General features: G+C 43.8%; 1 protein-coding gene across 3 annotated transcripts in view; it reads right to left on the bottom strand.

The window, feature by feature from the left end:
- Positions 1-2,791: 2,791 nt before the first annotated feature.
- Positions 2,792-13,674, bottom strand: part of SLC26A2 (solute carrier family 26 member 2) — a 32,658-nt gene continuing 21,775 nt past the window's right edge. For all 3 annotated transcript variants that reach the window (XM_070076302.2, XM_017341187.4, XM_017341186.4), the window contains one exon: positions 2,792-10,956. In XM_070076302.2, coding sequence (XP_069932403.2) covers positions 9,436-10,956 — 1,521 coding nt within the window. In that variant the 3' untranslated portion in view covers positions 2,792-9,435. The remainder of the gene's footprint in view (positions 10,957-13,674) is intronic.

Raw genomic sequence — 13,674 nt, 5'->3', positions numbered from 1 at the left:
AGCCAGTGTCAGAGAAATAATGATCTATACTAAACATGCCCATTTTTGCAATAATTTAATATACCCATCACTGGCCATAGGTTCTCTAAGGACAAAGAACATGGCCCTACCCTCAGAAACTCAGTTGGCCAGCATTCGACTTGGTCCTGTATCAGAGCATCTCATCCCATGTCACAGTACCTTTGCTCTGCTCCTCATTCCAGCTTCCTGCTCATGTGTACCCTGGGTGGCAGCAGTGATGGCCTAGGTGACTGGGTTCCTGCCACCCAACCCAGGAGACCTGGATTGAGTTCCCAGCTCCCTGCTCCGGCCTGGCCTGGCCCTGGCTATTACAGACATTTGGGGAGTAAATCAGCAGCAGGAGTTCTGACTCTCTCAAAAAGCAAACCATGTTATTTCTAAAAGAAAAGGCAGCTCAGTTAGTAGAGGAAATAAGGGGTAGAGCTGGCTTTGGGGCACGGTGGGTTAACCCCCTGCCTGGGATGCTGGCATCCCATATGATCACCGCTTTGAGTCCCAGTTGCTCTACTTCTGATCCAGCTCCCTGCTAATGCCCCTGGGAAAGCAGTGGAAGATGGTCCAAGTCCTTGAGCTCCTGCAGTCACGTGGGAGACCTGGCTGGAGTTCCAGGCCCTGGCTTGGGAGAGAGTAGAACCTCTCTCCCTCTAACTTTGCCTCTCAAGTAAATTAACAAACCTATCTTTAAAAAATGAGGGGTAGGCCGGTGCTGTGGCTCACTTGGGTAATCCTCCGCCTGCGGTGCCGGCACTCTGGGTTCTAGTCCTGGTTGAGGCGCCAGATTCTGTCCCGGTCACTCCTCTTCCAGTCCAGCTCTCTGCTGTGGCCAGGGAGTCCAGTGGAGGATGGCCCAAGTCCTTGGGCCCTGCACCCCATGGGAGACCAGGAGGAAGCACCTGGCTCCTGGCTTCAGATCGGCGCAGTGCGCCAGCCATAGCAGCAGCCATCTGAGGGGTGAATCAATGGAAGGAAAACCTTTCTGTCTCTCACTGTCTAACTCTGCTTGTCCAAAAAAAAAAAAAAAAAAAAAAGGGGTAAATGTCATTTAGTGAATAGAATGGGATAGCAATACAAAGGGGGAGCCTAAAGGAGCCCTTGCATGAGAGAAGAGGATTTTCTGTAGCAAAATTACCAAGCACACTAGGAGTTGGGAGTTAGGCAGATGGAGCTGCGAGGCAACTCCTGGCATAGCAACAAAGCCCATAAAAGACAGTGCATCTGGGAACACCTAACAGCAGTGCTTACTGAGTCAAGCTAAAGACATGAGCAAAGGAAGAGGTTCTGAGATCTTGCAGGATACTTAGTAATTTTGCACTTATCCTGAAAATACTGGAGGACCACTGACAAGTAGCATGAATTCATGAGTCAAATTATTATTCAGTAAAATAACTGGTGACTAATGTGGAGGCTGGGCTGCAGAGAAGCTCAAACACTAGTTAGGCTGTGACACCGTCCAGAAGAGAAATCATGAACACTGAAGGGAGGGAAGAGGTACTGCAAGAGAAACACAAGATGGATGAGTTTGGTGTAGCAGTTGAAGATGATCATGGGAATTTCTGGCTTAAGTGACGGTCATGCCAAGATCAAGAGAGGTTAAGTGAAGGAAAGATGAGTTTGTGGGTCAGATTGCATGTGCCTGGGCATCCAGGCAAAGCTGTGCAAGAACAGCTCTGGGGAGAGACAGATTTCCTTGTTGGCTAGAAAGGTCAGGCTGAAAATCATTTTTGGGACACAGACAATAAGGCAACTGAAGCCAGAGATGTAGATATCGCTATCTGGAGAGAGCTGGTAACCTAAGGTGTTCAAGACGCGGGGGTCCATGAACCAACCTTTTTCCTAACCACGTGTGTAATCCATGTGTGTACACCTGCATATGTGGATACTAGAAGTGCCCTACTCTCATCAGTCTCAACTAGATTTGAAAATACAGAACTAAGCAGTGGTGCCAAGTAAAGAGAGATGAGGCCAAGGACACAAGTGCGGAGATGACAGATGGGGAGGCGGAGCCCCCCAGATGCGAGAGCATGACTGGTGAATGCACTGCACAGAGCTCTGGACCCCAGGCACTGTGTGTAGACAGGGTGGGTGCCTGGAGTCCCGAGATGCAGGGCCCTCAGAGAGCTGTTCAGTCCTACTTCTGCATCCTGGGGCTGGGACTCAGGTTGGGGGCAGAATGCCCAGGCAGACTGCAGGAGGACTAAAAACGGTCTTGAACCCTGTATCTACTCTCACCCCGAGGACTCTGAGACGGACAGAGGGGAGGGCGTTCTAGGAGAGGCTGCACGGCAGACACGAGCAAAGGGCAGCCGTACAGGTCACTCCTTACCAAGTGACGTGCTCCAGTTGGGAGTTCCCCTCCCATTTCTCTTACTGCTCATAAGGTGTTAGCTCAGTTTACTGGGGGGAAAGATGTGGCTCAAAGGTCAGTTGCCAAATTTAGAATCAGGACAGCAGTACAACAATAAGCAGATTTGGGTTTTCTCATCTTGGTACAGCACAGGTGCAGGGTGAGACCTGCAAGGTCCTCAAGCAACCTAGCTCCCTCCCCTCTCCCCTGATGGGAAAATTGAGTCCCCAATTGCCTAACTGATTCACTGGAGACCAGAAAAAGAATTGGGTTTCTTTACGCTGCATGTCTATGAAGCCAAATCCTTTGTTGTAGGTGGGAAAAATTAATGACAGAATCACTCCAAATATAGAGATGGTATTTTAAAATGTGCGGTACCTAAAAGGTAATCCTCCCCTTGCACTTAAATAATTTAGACACACAATATTTTATTAAAGTAACAATTTATTGTAGACAAAAGAAATGACACTTCTTTATCTCAACACACACAGAGGATCTCACGTAATGAACAGCATAAACATACCCTTCCAGAAGAAAAGGATCTATTAACCAACTCTCCTCGCCTCCAACAGGCGGCAATCCAGTGGCAACTCATTCTCATCCCATAAGAAGGTTAAGCAAACACTTGTGTGAAATACATCAAGGCACTTGCTCTGATTAAAAAATACATGATATAAAGCACGTCCCTAAAAGTCAGCAGCCTTGATAATTTAGAAAAAGAAAAGGCAGTGATTGGAAAGACTGAAAGTTTCATTTCAATCCCCTGTCACCCTGACATTGTCTTGGTTTGTATACAAAGTTAAAAAGGAGACCAAAACAAGCAGCCAGTTAGAGACTGGCGTGTCTGCAAGCACTCACTTCTGAGAAACAGAAGCCATGGCAGCATCAGGACCCAACCCCAGCTTTCCAAGTGATTGGCACTGGAAAGCAAGGGCCGTGTGATTCCAAGGATCTTACTATTGTAGGATGAGGTATGCAGTAAGGGAAGAGAATCACCCCAAAACGAGCTTATTAAAGCTTCAGTTAAAAACGCTTTCTGGCTCAGGCCACTCAGAAACACAGCATCTCTAACAAAGGCATCGAGAGTCCTTTGTTATCCCAGTTTTCAGAATTCCATCACATGCTTGTTTTACTTCACTAAGTTAAAGAAATACACACCAAATCATTCATTATTAAGTATACTTTCTAAGTGTATTTCACATATTTACTTTAAAATTTCAGTTATAAAATTTTTTTAAAATAGTCCTTGTCAGGATAAAATATACCTTATAAAAATAAGTCTCCCTCACTCCTACATCAAAATTCTCCAGTCCAAGTTACTACAAAATTTTTTTTAAAACTTTTAAATTTTACCTTTAAATACAGTATTTCAACCATATTTTGCTTTATCACATAGGTTGTAAGAAACCAGCTGGTGTATTTTTCTGTCCTGCTGCATTTTAATTTTTGTTGTAATTAGCACCCAGATTTTCTATCATCTAAAATCTTTATACAAAAAGGAGGAGGGTAAGAAGATCAAATTAGTTTAAAGCCTAACAGTTTTCTAGATCCAATTTTACTGGTTTTGCAGTTTTTAAGCCCAGTTTTAAATAAGGCATCAGGGGCCAGCATTTTGCATAGTAGGTTAAACTACTGCCTGCAATGTCCGCATCCCATACGGGTGCTGGTTCATGTCTCAGCTGCTCCACTTCCAATTCAGCTCCCTGCTAAAGGCCTGGGAAAGCAGCAGAATATGACCCACGTGCCTGGACCCCTGCTACTCCTGTGGGAGACTCAGAAGAAGCTTCTGGCTTCTGGCTTTGGCCTGGCCTAGCCCCTGATGTTGTGGCCATCTGGGAAGTGAACCAGCAGATGGAAGGTCTGCTCGCTCACTCACTCGATCTCTCTCTCTCTCTCTCTTCCCCTCCCTCCCTCCAACTTTGACTTTCAATGAAACAATAAATCTTAAAAAAAAAAAGGGGGGGGGCACCACTAGAATAAATCAAACAACAGCAGGGGAACATGTACTAAAGAACAGAAAAATTTAAACAAGTTCTGAATTCTGCCATTCACATTTTCACCATTACCCTGTGTAATCTTTTCCCAAAATACATCACAGGCATGCCTGCCTCTTGCTCAGAAATCCCTCCCTAAGTGGCCCAGTTGCTACTGGCTTTAGAACCATAGTACCAGTACCTGGCCCAGGCTCCCTGACTCCTGGACAGGCCCTCAGAAATTCCTCAACTCCTGAAGTCTCCATGGATGCGAAGACAAGCTATGGCTCATCTACAGCAGCAGGAAAACAACTCCTTAAGAATATCAGTAAGGGTTACAGGGCTCGTGTTTGTCATTAAAACTTGGAGACTCAATTTACATTCCCAAGAAATGCACTGAAGTGCTTTTCTTACTTTCATATCAATGTACTAATATACTAATCAAGTTAATGTTAATAAAATAAATATAACATCACTATATTAATCTGACCAGTGTTAAATGACAAACTACTAAGGAGAGGGTAGGCATCATGGTATACCGGGTTAAGTCACCTCTTGGGATGCCTGCATCCCATGTCTGAGTGCTGGCTACTCTGCTTTCTAGCCAGCTCCCTGCTAATGCACCTGGGAAGCATGATGGCTCAAGCACTTGACTCCCTGATAGTCATGTAAGAGATCCAGAAGGAGTTCCTGCCTCCTGGTCTTGGCCTGACCCAGTCTGGGGCCTTAGAAGCCATTTGGAGAATAAACCAGCAGACGAAAGATCTGTCCCTCCTTTTGTCACTCTGCCTTTCAAATAAGTAAACACATCTTTAAAAAAAAAAACTAAGAGACTTACTATCCTTTTTAAAATGTAGTCATTAAAACAGTCTAATGAATTCAGCTAACATCCATGAATTTTTAAATTTTACCAATTACGATACTGTACATTTAGCAACAAATTTTGACTTCAATGTCTATTCTTGTTTAAAAGCTAAGTCAGAATAAATTGTACATTGCTTTCATCTGGTGCTGCTTAAAAAATAAAGAGTGGGCCTGGTGCTGTGGTACAGCCGGTTAACCTGCAGCCTGTAGCACCAGCATTCCATACGGGTACCAGTTCGAGTCCCAGCTGCTCTTCTTTGGATCCAGCTCCCTGCTATGGCCTGGGAAAGCAGCAGAAGTTGACCCAAATCCTTGTGTCCCTGCACCCATGTGGGAGACCTGGAAGAAGCTCCTGGTGTTGGCCTGGCCTAGCTCTGGTCATTGCAACCATCTCGGTGAGTGAACCAGTGGATGCAAGATCTCTAATTCTTTCAAATAAATAATTAAACAAATAAATCTGAGCAAGTGAGCTCACCTGGAAACCTGTCAGTGAGACTGCCAACAAGGGGCACAGAATGCACCAGTCGCTCAACGTGACAGAGTAGGAACTTTTGAATCACCCACACTTTCGCCCTTGACTGCCATGTGCTCCTCAGCTCTCAGCATTTGTCAGTCTGTTACCTTCCTTATCTAGAAACAGACCCCAGTTCTGACCTTGCGCTCAGACACAGGTGTGGCTTCTAATCCTGATCTCTTTACTACTTGGTGGGGCTGGGAATGGATCCCAGGCAACTGGGTTCTTCCCTTTTCTCCCTCCACTGGTCAAATAGTCTTTTCAATGATCTACTCCCTGACACTGCTTTAAATGCTTTCCTAGGTCCACTTGCACACTGGCATGCTTCACTACTCTCGTTCTAACAAATTTAAAAGTTAAATGTCAAAAGTTAAATGTGGGGGCCGGTGTTGTGGCACAGTGGGTTAAGCCACCACCTGTGATGCCGACATCCTATCTGAGAGCCAGTTCAAGTCCCAGCTGCTCCACTTCTGATCCAACTCCCTGCTAATGGCCTGGGAAAGCAGCAGAAGATGGTCCAATAAACTAAAAACTAACTAAACTAATAAACTAAAGTCCAAGCCCTTGGGCATGAAAGCAAATGACAACATTCACTTTTTTGTCGGTGCACTAGGCTAACAGCTCTAAATGTCAGCAATCAGAACCACTTTAACAATGTACAAGAATAGGCAGATCTCAACCCAAGCAGAAAGGGTGAATGTCAATTCCAGTGAAACTGTCAACAGTTTTACAAACGGCCTCTAAAGGCAGAATCACTTATTTGGGTAGGCTGGTGGGACAGGTTAGAACATAGTTCAAGAATGCTAATTGCATGCATAAACCTCTAGAATTGTTTACAAGTTCATTTGGACAGAAATGTTATGGAGAAGTCAAATTCTGCTATTCCTTCTTTTTGAGGGATCTTCCAAATCCTCCGATTTGACTAAAATCCTTCCACTGTGCTGGTACTGGATGAATGATAAGGCTGTATTAAACATGTACTCATTACTCTGTCATGGAGTATTAGAGAGCTATCAGTCTCAAGTCAAAGCTGGGTCGCTAGATGGGCAAGAGGGATTTGAAAGGACTCACTGCCCCAGATCCTGAGGTTCTGCTATTATTATTTGTAAGGCTAGACAGAAAGGGCAAATACTGGCTAAAAACACACACAAAAAAGCACAACTGTAAGCAGCAGTTAAACTTACTGAAATTCTAGACCTAAATTCTAAGAGGTTGTAAAAATTCAAGACCGTTATATTTAACCATCAAGTCAAGATAGAAATCCAAGTTTTCTTCTGAGAAATGACTGTGCTGTGTTAACAGAAAGGTATTTGCCATATAAACAAGGCAGATAGCTCTACCAATAGAAAAGCATCACTGGAAGTTTATGAAGACAACAGAAAAGGCTGAATTTTATATATATATATATATATATATATATATATATATATAATGATGTGCATATTTAATATGTTTCAAAATATCCCGCTCCAACAAATACCCTACACGTAGGGTTTGCTTCTCATAACTATTTTAAGTTGTTTAGAATGTAGGAGCAGGTTTAAAGAAAGATTTTTCACTTTGCAATAGTTTTACAAGACTTGGCTAAATGCAGCAAGCTCACATAAATGAGTTCCCTGATGCTAAAATAAGAACCTGTTGTCCTGTTGTCTTTTTTTTTTTTTTTTTTTTTTTTTTTTTTTTTACAATTTACTTATTCACTTGAAAGGTAGAGTTATGGACAGAGAGAAAGAGAATCTTCTGTCTGCTGGTTCACAACCCAAATGGCTGCAATGGTCAGAGCTGGGACAGATCTGAAGCCAGGGCCCAGGAGCTTCTTCTGGGTCTTCCAAGTGGGTGGGGGGCTCAAGAACTTGGGTCATTTTCTGCAGCTTTCCCAGGTACATTAGCAAGGAGCTAGATCAGAAGTGGAGCAGCCAGGACTCGAACCAGCACCCACATGGAATGCTGACACTGCACACAGCATCCTAACTTTTTAAGCCACAGTGCAGGCCCCCAGAACCTGTTGTCTTGATTGTCAAGGTCTAGATACACAATGCTAAGTTTTCAATATTGGACACTGATGCTTTTCCATAGAAATTACCCTCAATTCACAACCTGTGGCCAGCTATCATAAATAATATACATACAGAACTCAGGTTTTATGAATGTGATGCTTCTAAATCCACTCGGGTGATAGTTTTAGGTGATTTGAAGAGTTAAAAGCTGTCACTGTCAATATTTATTGTACGTCAATAGGGTGTACAGCAATAAACTTTGTTTCACTAAAATATTTACAAATTACTTAGGATGTCCTTCGTAAATGTTCTGCCACTTCCGCGCATTCTTTTTCATTGGTTACATTAAGTTTTTCTTGCAGCAGTCTCTAGGAGAAAAACTGTCAATCCCCAGCAGACCCCTGCTAAAATGCCACTGAGAGAAACAAAAATAGATTTTCTGCTAAGCAAACCAGTTATTATTTCCTAAATACTCTAGGTTTAATTTTAATTTTTCAAAGTTTGAGAGGCAGAGACAGAGCGAGCTCCTATCTGCTGGTTCACTCCCCAAATGCCAGGGATAGCTGGCAGGAGGTGGCCAAGGCCAAAGCTGGGGGGCAGGAACTTAGCCACCTGCTCGTCATCACTGCTTCCCATGGTACACGTTGGCAGGAGCTAGAGGTGGGAAATGAACCCAGCCACTCTGGTCTCAGGTGCACATGTCTTCACTACTAGGCCGAATGCCTGCCCCAGTAAACCAATTCTTAAGGTAAACTGTCAGGCACTGCTTTTAGAAATTTGTCCATGACAGTTTGGCTCAACAGCATTTGAAAAACATGCTGTCAGACACTGTGGAGGCATCACTCTGCTTTTATGTCTGGCAAGACTGTCACTGACAGACAGCTTAGGACACAACCGATGGGAAAACACACTACAACAACCAAACACTAAGACAAGCTTAACAAGAGAAATTCTCAGAAACAACAACAGATAAAAATCACAGAAAATAAAGAGATCTCCCACTGGTTTCTTCTTATTCTAAAATAATTTATCCTCAACAAAAAGGCATGCCCAAAACATCAACTGTTTCACAAAGGGTGTTGTGTATAATGTCAGGCCGGCTGTCAAGATATCACAAACCCACCAGTCGTTAGAGCCCTGAGAGACTGCGCCCAGAGCTCGCAGCCTGAGGGAGAGGAATGGTGCTTTCCTACAGAAAGCCAGAGATCCTACTGCTGCCTGGGGAGCGGAGCCTGCGAATAGAGAAGCACGACTGAGAACAATCTGCTCTAGCCATGACCTCATGCTCCAGGAGCCTCTGATCTGCCACTACAACAGCAGGTGCAACATTCTTTCCTTGCCTCCTTTTCCTCTCTCGACAGAGCCACGTACAGGCAGCCCGGCTAAAGCCAACCCCGACTTCTCCCCTTTACCTCCTGCAGAAAGAAGAGTTCAAACGTCGCACCCTCTAAAACAGTTTGGTAATACGTTTTGTGACTATTTTACATTTCAATCCAACAGATACTTATTGCATCCCATGAATATTTCATATCTACAAGAAAGCTTGAAACCACAATACTTTTGTTTTGATTCTGCCCAACTATGAGCTCTGAAACATTTGAGTACACACAAAGGCCATTAGCTTCAAAGGAAGAATAATGTTTAGCCAATAGGTTAAAACATGTTGCATACTTGAAATTTTAACCTTTTAGTGAGACATCATTCTTCCTTCCATCTACACTCTCAATTACTGGCTGGACTCAGACCATTGGGAACACATGTTGCTTCCTGTTTTTGAGCTTCCACAGCAAAAGCCACGGCTTCATACACACTGTAGAAGAGCAGGTTTTCTTCGTCCTTTTTGCAGTATTCTCCCCTGGCCAAGGAATCCCTCACAGAAGGATTGCACTGAGCCAGCAGAACCTGGATACCAATGGCTTCATAGTCTCTGCGAACTTCTTTGAGGGCACCGATCCCTGCTGTATCTAAAAACTGTATTGCACTGCAGTCGATCACTATAGTACGCAGCTCCAGAGGATCATGGGAAAGGTGCACTGAAACTTCATCCTGCACTCTACCGAGAGTCAGTGTTTCCTCTCTCATCTTTCTTTTTGCTGCCTTCCTCTGAGCAGCCTTTACTAAGACCGGGTTTATAGTTTTTTTGTATAAAGCTGACTTAAAGCATTCTTTGTTTATGTAGTAGAGAGGGGCTACAAAGCGGAAAATCCTGATACCTGGCTTAGTCTGCAGGTTCTTATAAGCTGACATGCATTCAAAGACTTCAGACTCTTCCACCAAGCCAAGCAGTGAAACCTCTGGCTTCTGAGTACGGAGGATGACACAAAACATGGAAAAACAAACCCCAACAAGCAGGCCTATTTCAGTACTTATCAGTGCAGAGGACAGCATAGTAACAAACCAGATGACTGTGTCCATCCTGCTAACCCTCCACATCTTGGGCAGATCCCTAAATTTAAGAAAGGCTCCCCGGAGATTGACAATTGTGATCACACCAAGGACACTTTTCTGAAGGGAAGAGAACAAAGGAGCTATTACCAAGAGGATCAACAAAAGAACCAGGGCTGTTACCAAACCGGAAATCTGAGTCTGGCAGCCTGTAGATTCTTTAACCAATGACTTTGCAAGAGCTGCGCTAGTAGTGATGCAATTGAAAAAGGAAGGGATAATATTGCAAAAGCCAATGGCATACATTTCCTGATTTGCTTTGACTGTGTAGCCATGTTTCTTCGCAAACATCTCAGAGAGTGACACAGTGATGGCAAAACCAATGATGGAAATAGCTATCGCATCTACAGCCACACTGGGAATGAGGTTCCAGTCTGGTGCTTTGGGTGGCATAAAGTTAGTGGGAATGTGTCCAGCTATACTGGAATTGTACTTCTCATTTAGTTTCCCAAAATGAGAAGCTAACGTGGCTGCCACCACGACAATGAGTTCGGTAGGAATTGGTGCCTTAAGCTTGGTCTTGAAGTGCTCATTGAGTTCTTTGGTTGGCACAAGAACCAAAAGGCACAAAAGGCTGGTGATGAGATCACAGATATTGGTCTTATGGATGTTTCTGAAGATGTGGATCCAGGTAGTGATGAGTGAGCCCACGCCATGACTCCGAGGAAGGCTGAGCCCAAGGAGATACTTGACCTGAGATGTAAGAATAGTGAAGGAGGCACCCGTGACAAATCCACTCAGCAAGGCGTCTGAGAGGTAGACAGAAACAAAGCCCACTTGAAAGAAGCCCATCACTACCTAGAAGAAAAGATATACAAGTGTTAAATATAAGTGGAAAAGAGCTTCTAAATTTCCTATTACCCTGATATTTCTGGCATGAAGACATACCATCAGAGCATCACAGAATGTCAGAGGTAGAAAAATGCAATAATACGTCAATCTTCATTTTTACAAAGACAGGAAATTGATGTTTGGAGGACTAAGCAACTTGTCTAAACTCACTCCAGTTATTCATTAGCCCAAGTGAAACAGGAAGTTAGGACTTCCACCTTCTCATGCAACTTACACTACAATAAGACCAGTTTCAAAAAGAAAAAAACAATTTTCAAGAATCCACAAGAAAACCAAAACTCAAATTGGAAAAATCCTCCTAATTAAGAAACCATATATGTTTTTCTAACTATAAATCACTATTATGACTTATTCATTTTCAATTACCTTTATATACAGAAGATCAATTTAGTATATATTAAGTAAAGATTTCATCAGTTTGCACCCACACAGAACTTAAAGTGTAAAATACTGTTTGAGTACTAGTTATAGCATTAATTCACATTGAACAACACATTAAGGACAGAGATCCTACATGAGGAGTAAGTGCACAGTGACTCCTGTTATTGACTTAACAAATTGATACTCTTGTTTATGACGTCAGTAATCTCCCTAGGTTCTTGTCATGAGTTGCCAAGGCTATGGAAGCCTTTTGAGTTCGCAGACTTCGATCTTATTTAGACAAGGTCATAGTCAAAGTAGAAGTTCTCTCCTCCCTTCAGAGAAAGGTACCTCCTTCTTTGATGGCCCGTTCTTTCTACTGGGATCTCACTCACAGAGATCTTTCATTTAGGTTGTTTTGTTTTGTTTTTTGCCAGAGTGTCTTGGCTTTCCATGCCTAAAATACCCTCATGGGCTCTTCAGCCAGATCTGAATGCCTTAAGGGCTGATTCTGAGGCTAGAGTGCTGTTTAGGACATCTGCCGTTCTATGAGTCTGCTGTGTATCCCGCTTCCCATGTTGGATCATTCTCTCCCTTTTTCATTCTATCAGTTAGTATTAGCAGACACTAGTCTTGTTTATGTGATCCATTTAACTCTTAGACCTATCAGTATGATCAATTGTGAACTGAAATTGATCACTTGGACTAGTGAGATGGCATTGGTACATGCCACCTTGATGAGATTGTATTGGAATCCCCTGGCACATTTCTAACTCCACCATTTGGGGCAAGTCAGCTTGAGCATGTCCCAAATTGTACATCTCCTCCCTCTCTTATTCCCACTCTTAACAGAGATCACTTTTCAGTTATATTTAAACACCTAAGAATAATTGTGTGCTAATTACAGAGTTCAACCAATAGTATTAAGTAGAACAAAAAAAAATACTAAAAAGGATAAAATATTAAATTGTACATCAACAGTCGGGACAAGGGCTGATCAAGTCACTGTTTCTCATAGTGTCCATTTCACCTCAACAGGTTTCCTTTTTGGTGCTTGGTTAGTTGTCACCGATCAGGGAGAATATTATGATGTTTTAATTGGTAAAAAAAAAAAAAATTAGATTCACATCAAAATAGAATCACACTTTAAAAATTATTGTAAGGGGGCTAGTGTGTGGCATAGCAGGATAGCCTCTGTCTGCAACACCGGCATCCCCTATAAGCAATGGTTCAAGTTCAAGCTGTTCTGCTTCTGATCCAACTCCCTGCTAATGGTCTGGGAAAAGCTGCAGAAGATGAACCAAATACTTGGGTCCTTGCCACTCATGTGGGAGACCTGGATGAAGCTCCTCACTCCTGGCTTCAGCATGGAACAGACCCAGCTACTGCAATCATCTGGGGAACGAACTAGTGGATTGTAAATCTCTCTCTCTCCCTCTCCCTCTCCCTCTCTCTTTGTCCCCTGCCCCCTCAGTACCCATGACTTTCAAATAAATTAAAAAAAAAAAACTTTCAAAAAGTGACTTTAGGATTCTTAACTTCCTGAATCTGTTCTCATCCAGTGTACATATGCATATGCCATACTGCCTTCCCATATCGGTAATAATTCAGATTCCTCTAAGACAGCTTTTTTTATTTGTGTTTCTTTCCCCTTCCCAATTCCTCAGAATTCTATGGCCCTTTCATCCCTCTCGGTTAAGCACACGCAGGAGTGGACTCTGAGGAGCACAGATCATCTTCACACCCTTCCCCTGGAAGCACCAAGTAAAGGGAGCCACTCTTCCCTGCCCTTGCTGGCTCCGAACGGCTGCAAGACAGAAGGCATTAGTCTTAGCCGGCGCCGTGGCTCAATAGGCTAATCCTCCACCTTGCGGCGCCGGCACACCGGGTTCTAGTCCCGGTTGGGGTGCCGGATTCTGTCCCGGTTGCCCCTCTTCCAGGCCAGCTCTCTGCTATGGCCAGGGAGTGCAGTGGAGGATGGCCCAGGTGCTTGGGCCCTGCACCCCATGGGAGACCAGGAAAAGCACCTGGATCCTGGCTCCTGCCATCGGATCAGCGCGGTGCGCTGGCCGCAGCGCGCCGGCTGCGGCGGCCATTGGAGGGTGAACCAACGGCAAAGGAAGACCTTTCTCTCTCTGTCTCTCTCTCTCACTGTCCACTCTGCCTGTCAAAAATAAAAAAAAAAAAAAAAAGAAGGCATTAGTCTTAGCGCTGACTCTTGGGTGATAATAGGCAGGGGCATGATGGTAACAGCAGATCAGGAATTTCATGGGAGACCTGAGAATTTCATTTCTAACCCCTTCT

Source organism: Oryctolagus cuniculus, chromosome 6, assembly GCF_051225735.1.
Source record: "Oryctolagus cuniculus isolate XC-2025 breed Fujian yellow rabbit chromosome 6, ASM5122573v1, whole genome shotgun sequence".
Classification (NCBI taxonomy): domain Eukaryota; kingdom Metazoa; phylum Chordata; class Mammalia; order Lagomorpha; family Leporidae; genus Oryctolagus; species Oryctolagus cuniculus.
The sequence above is the reverse complement of the archived record's forward strand: the minus strand, read 5'-3'. Positions and strand labels throughout refer to the sequence as shown.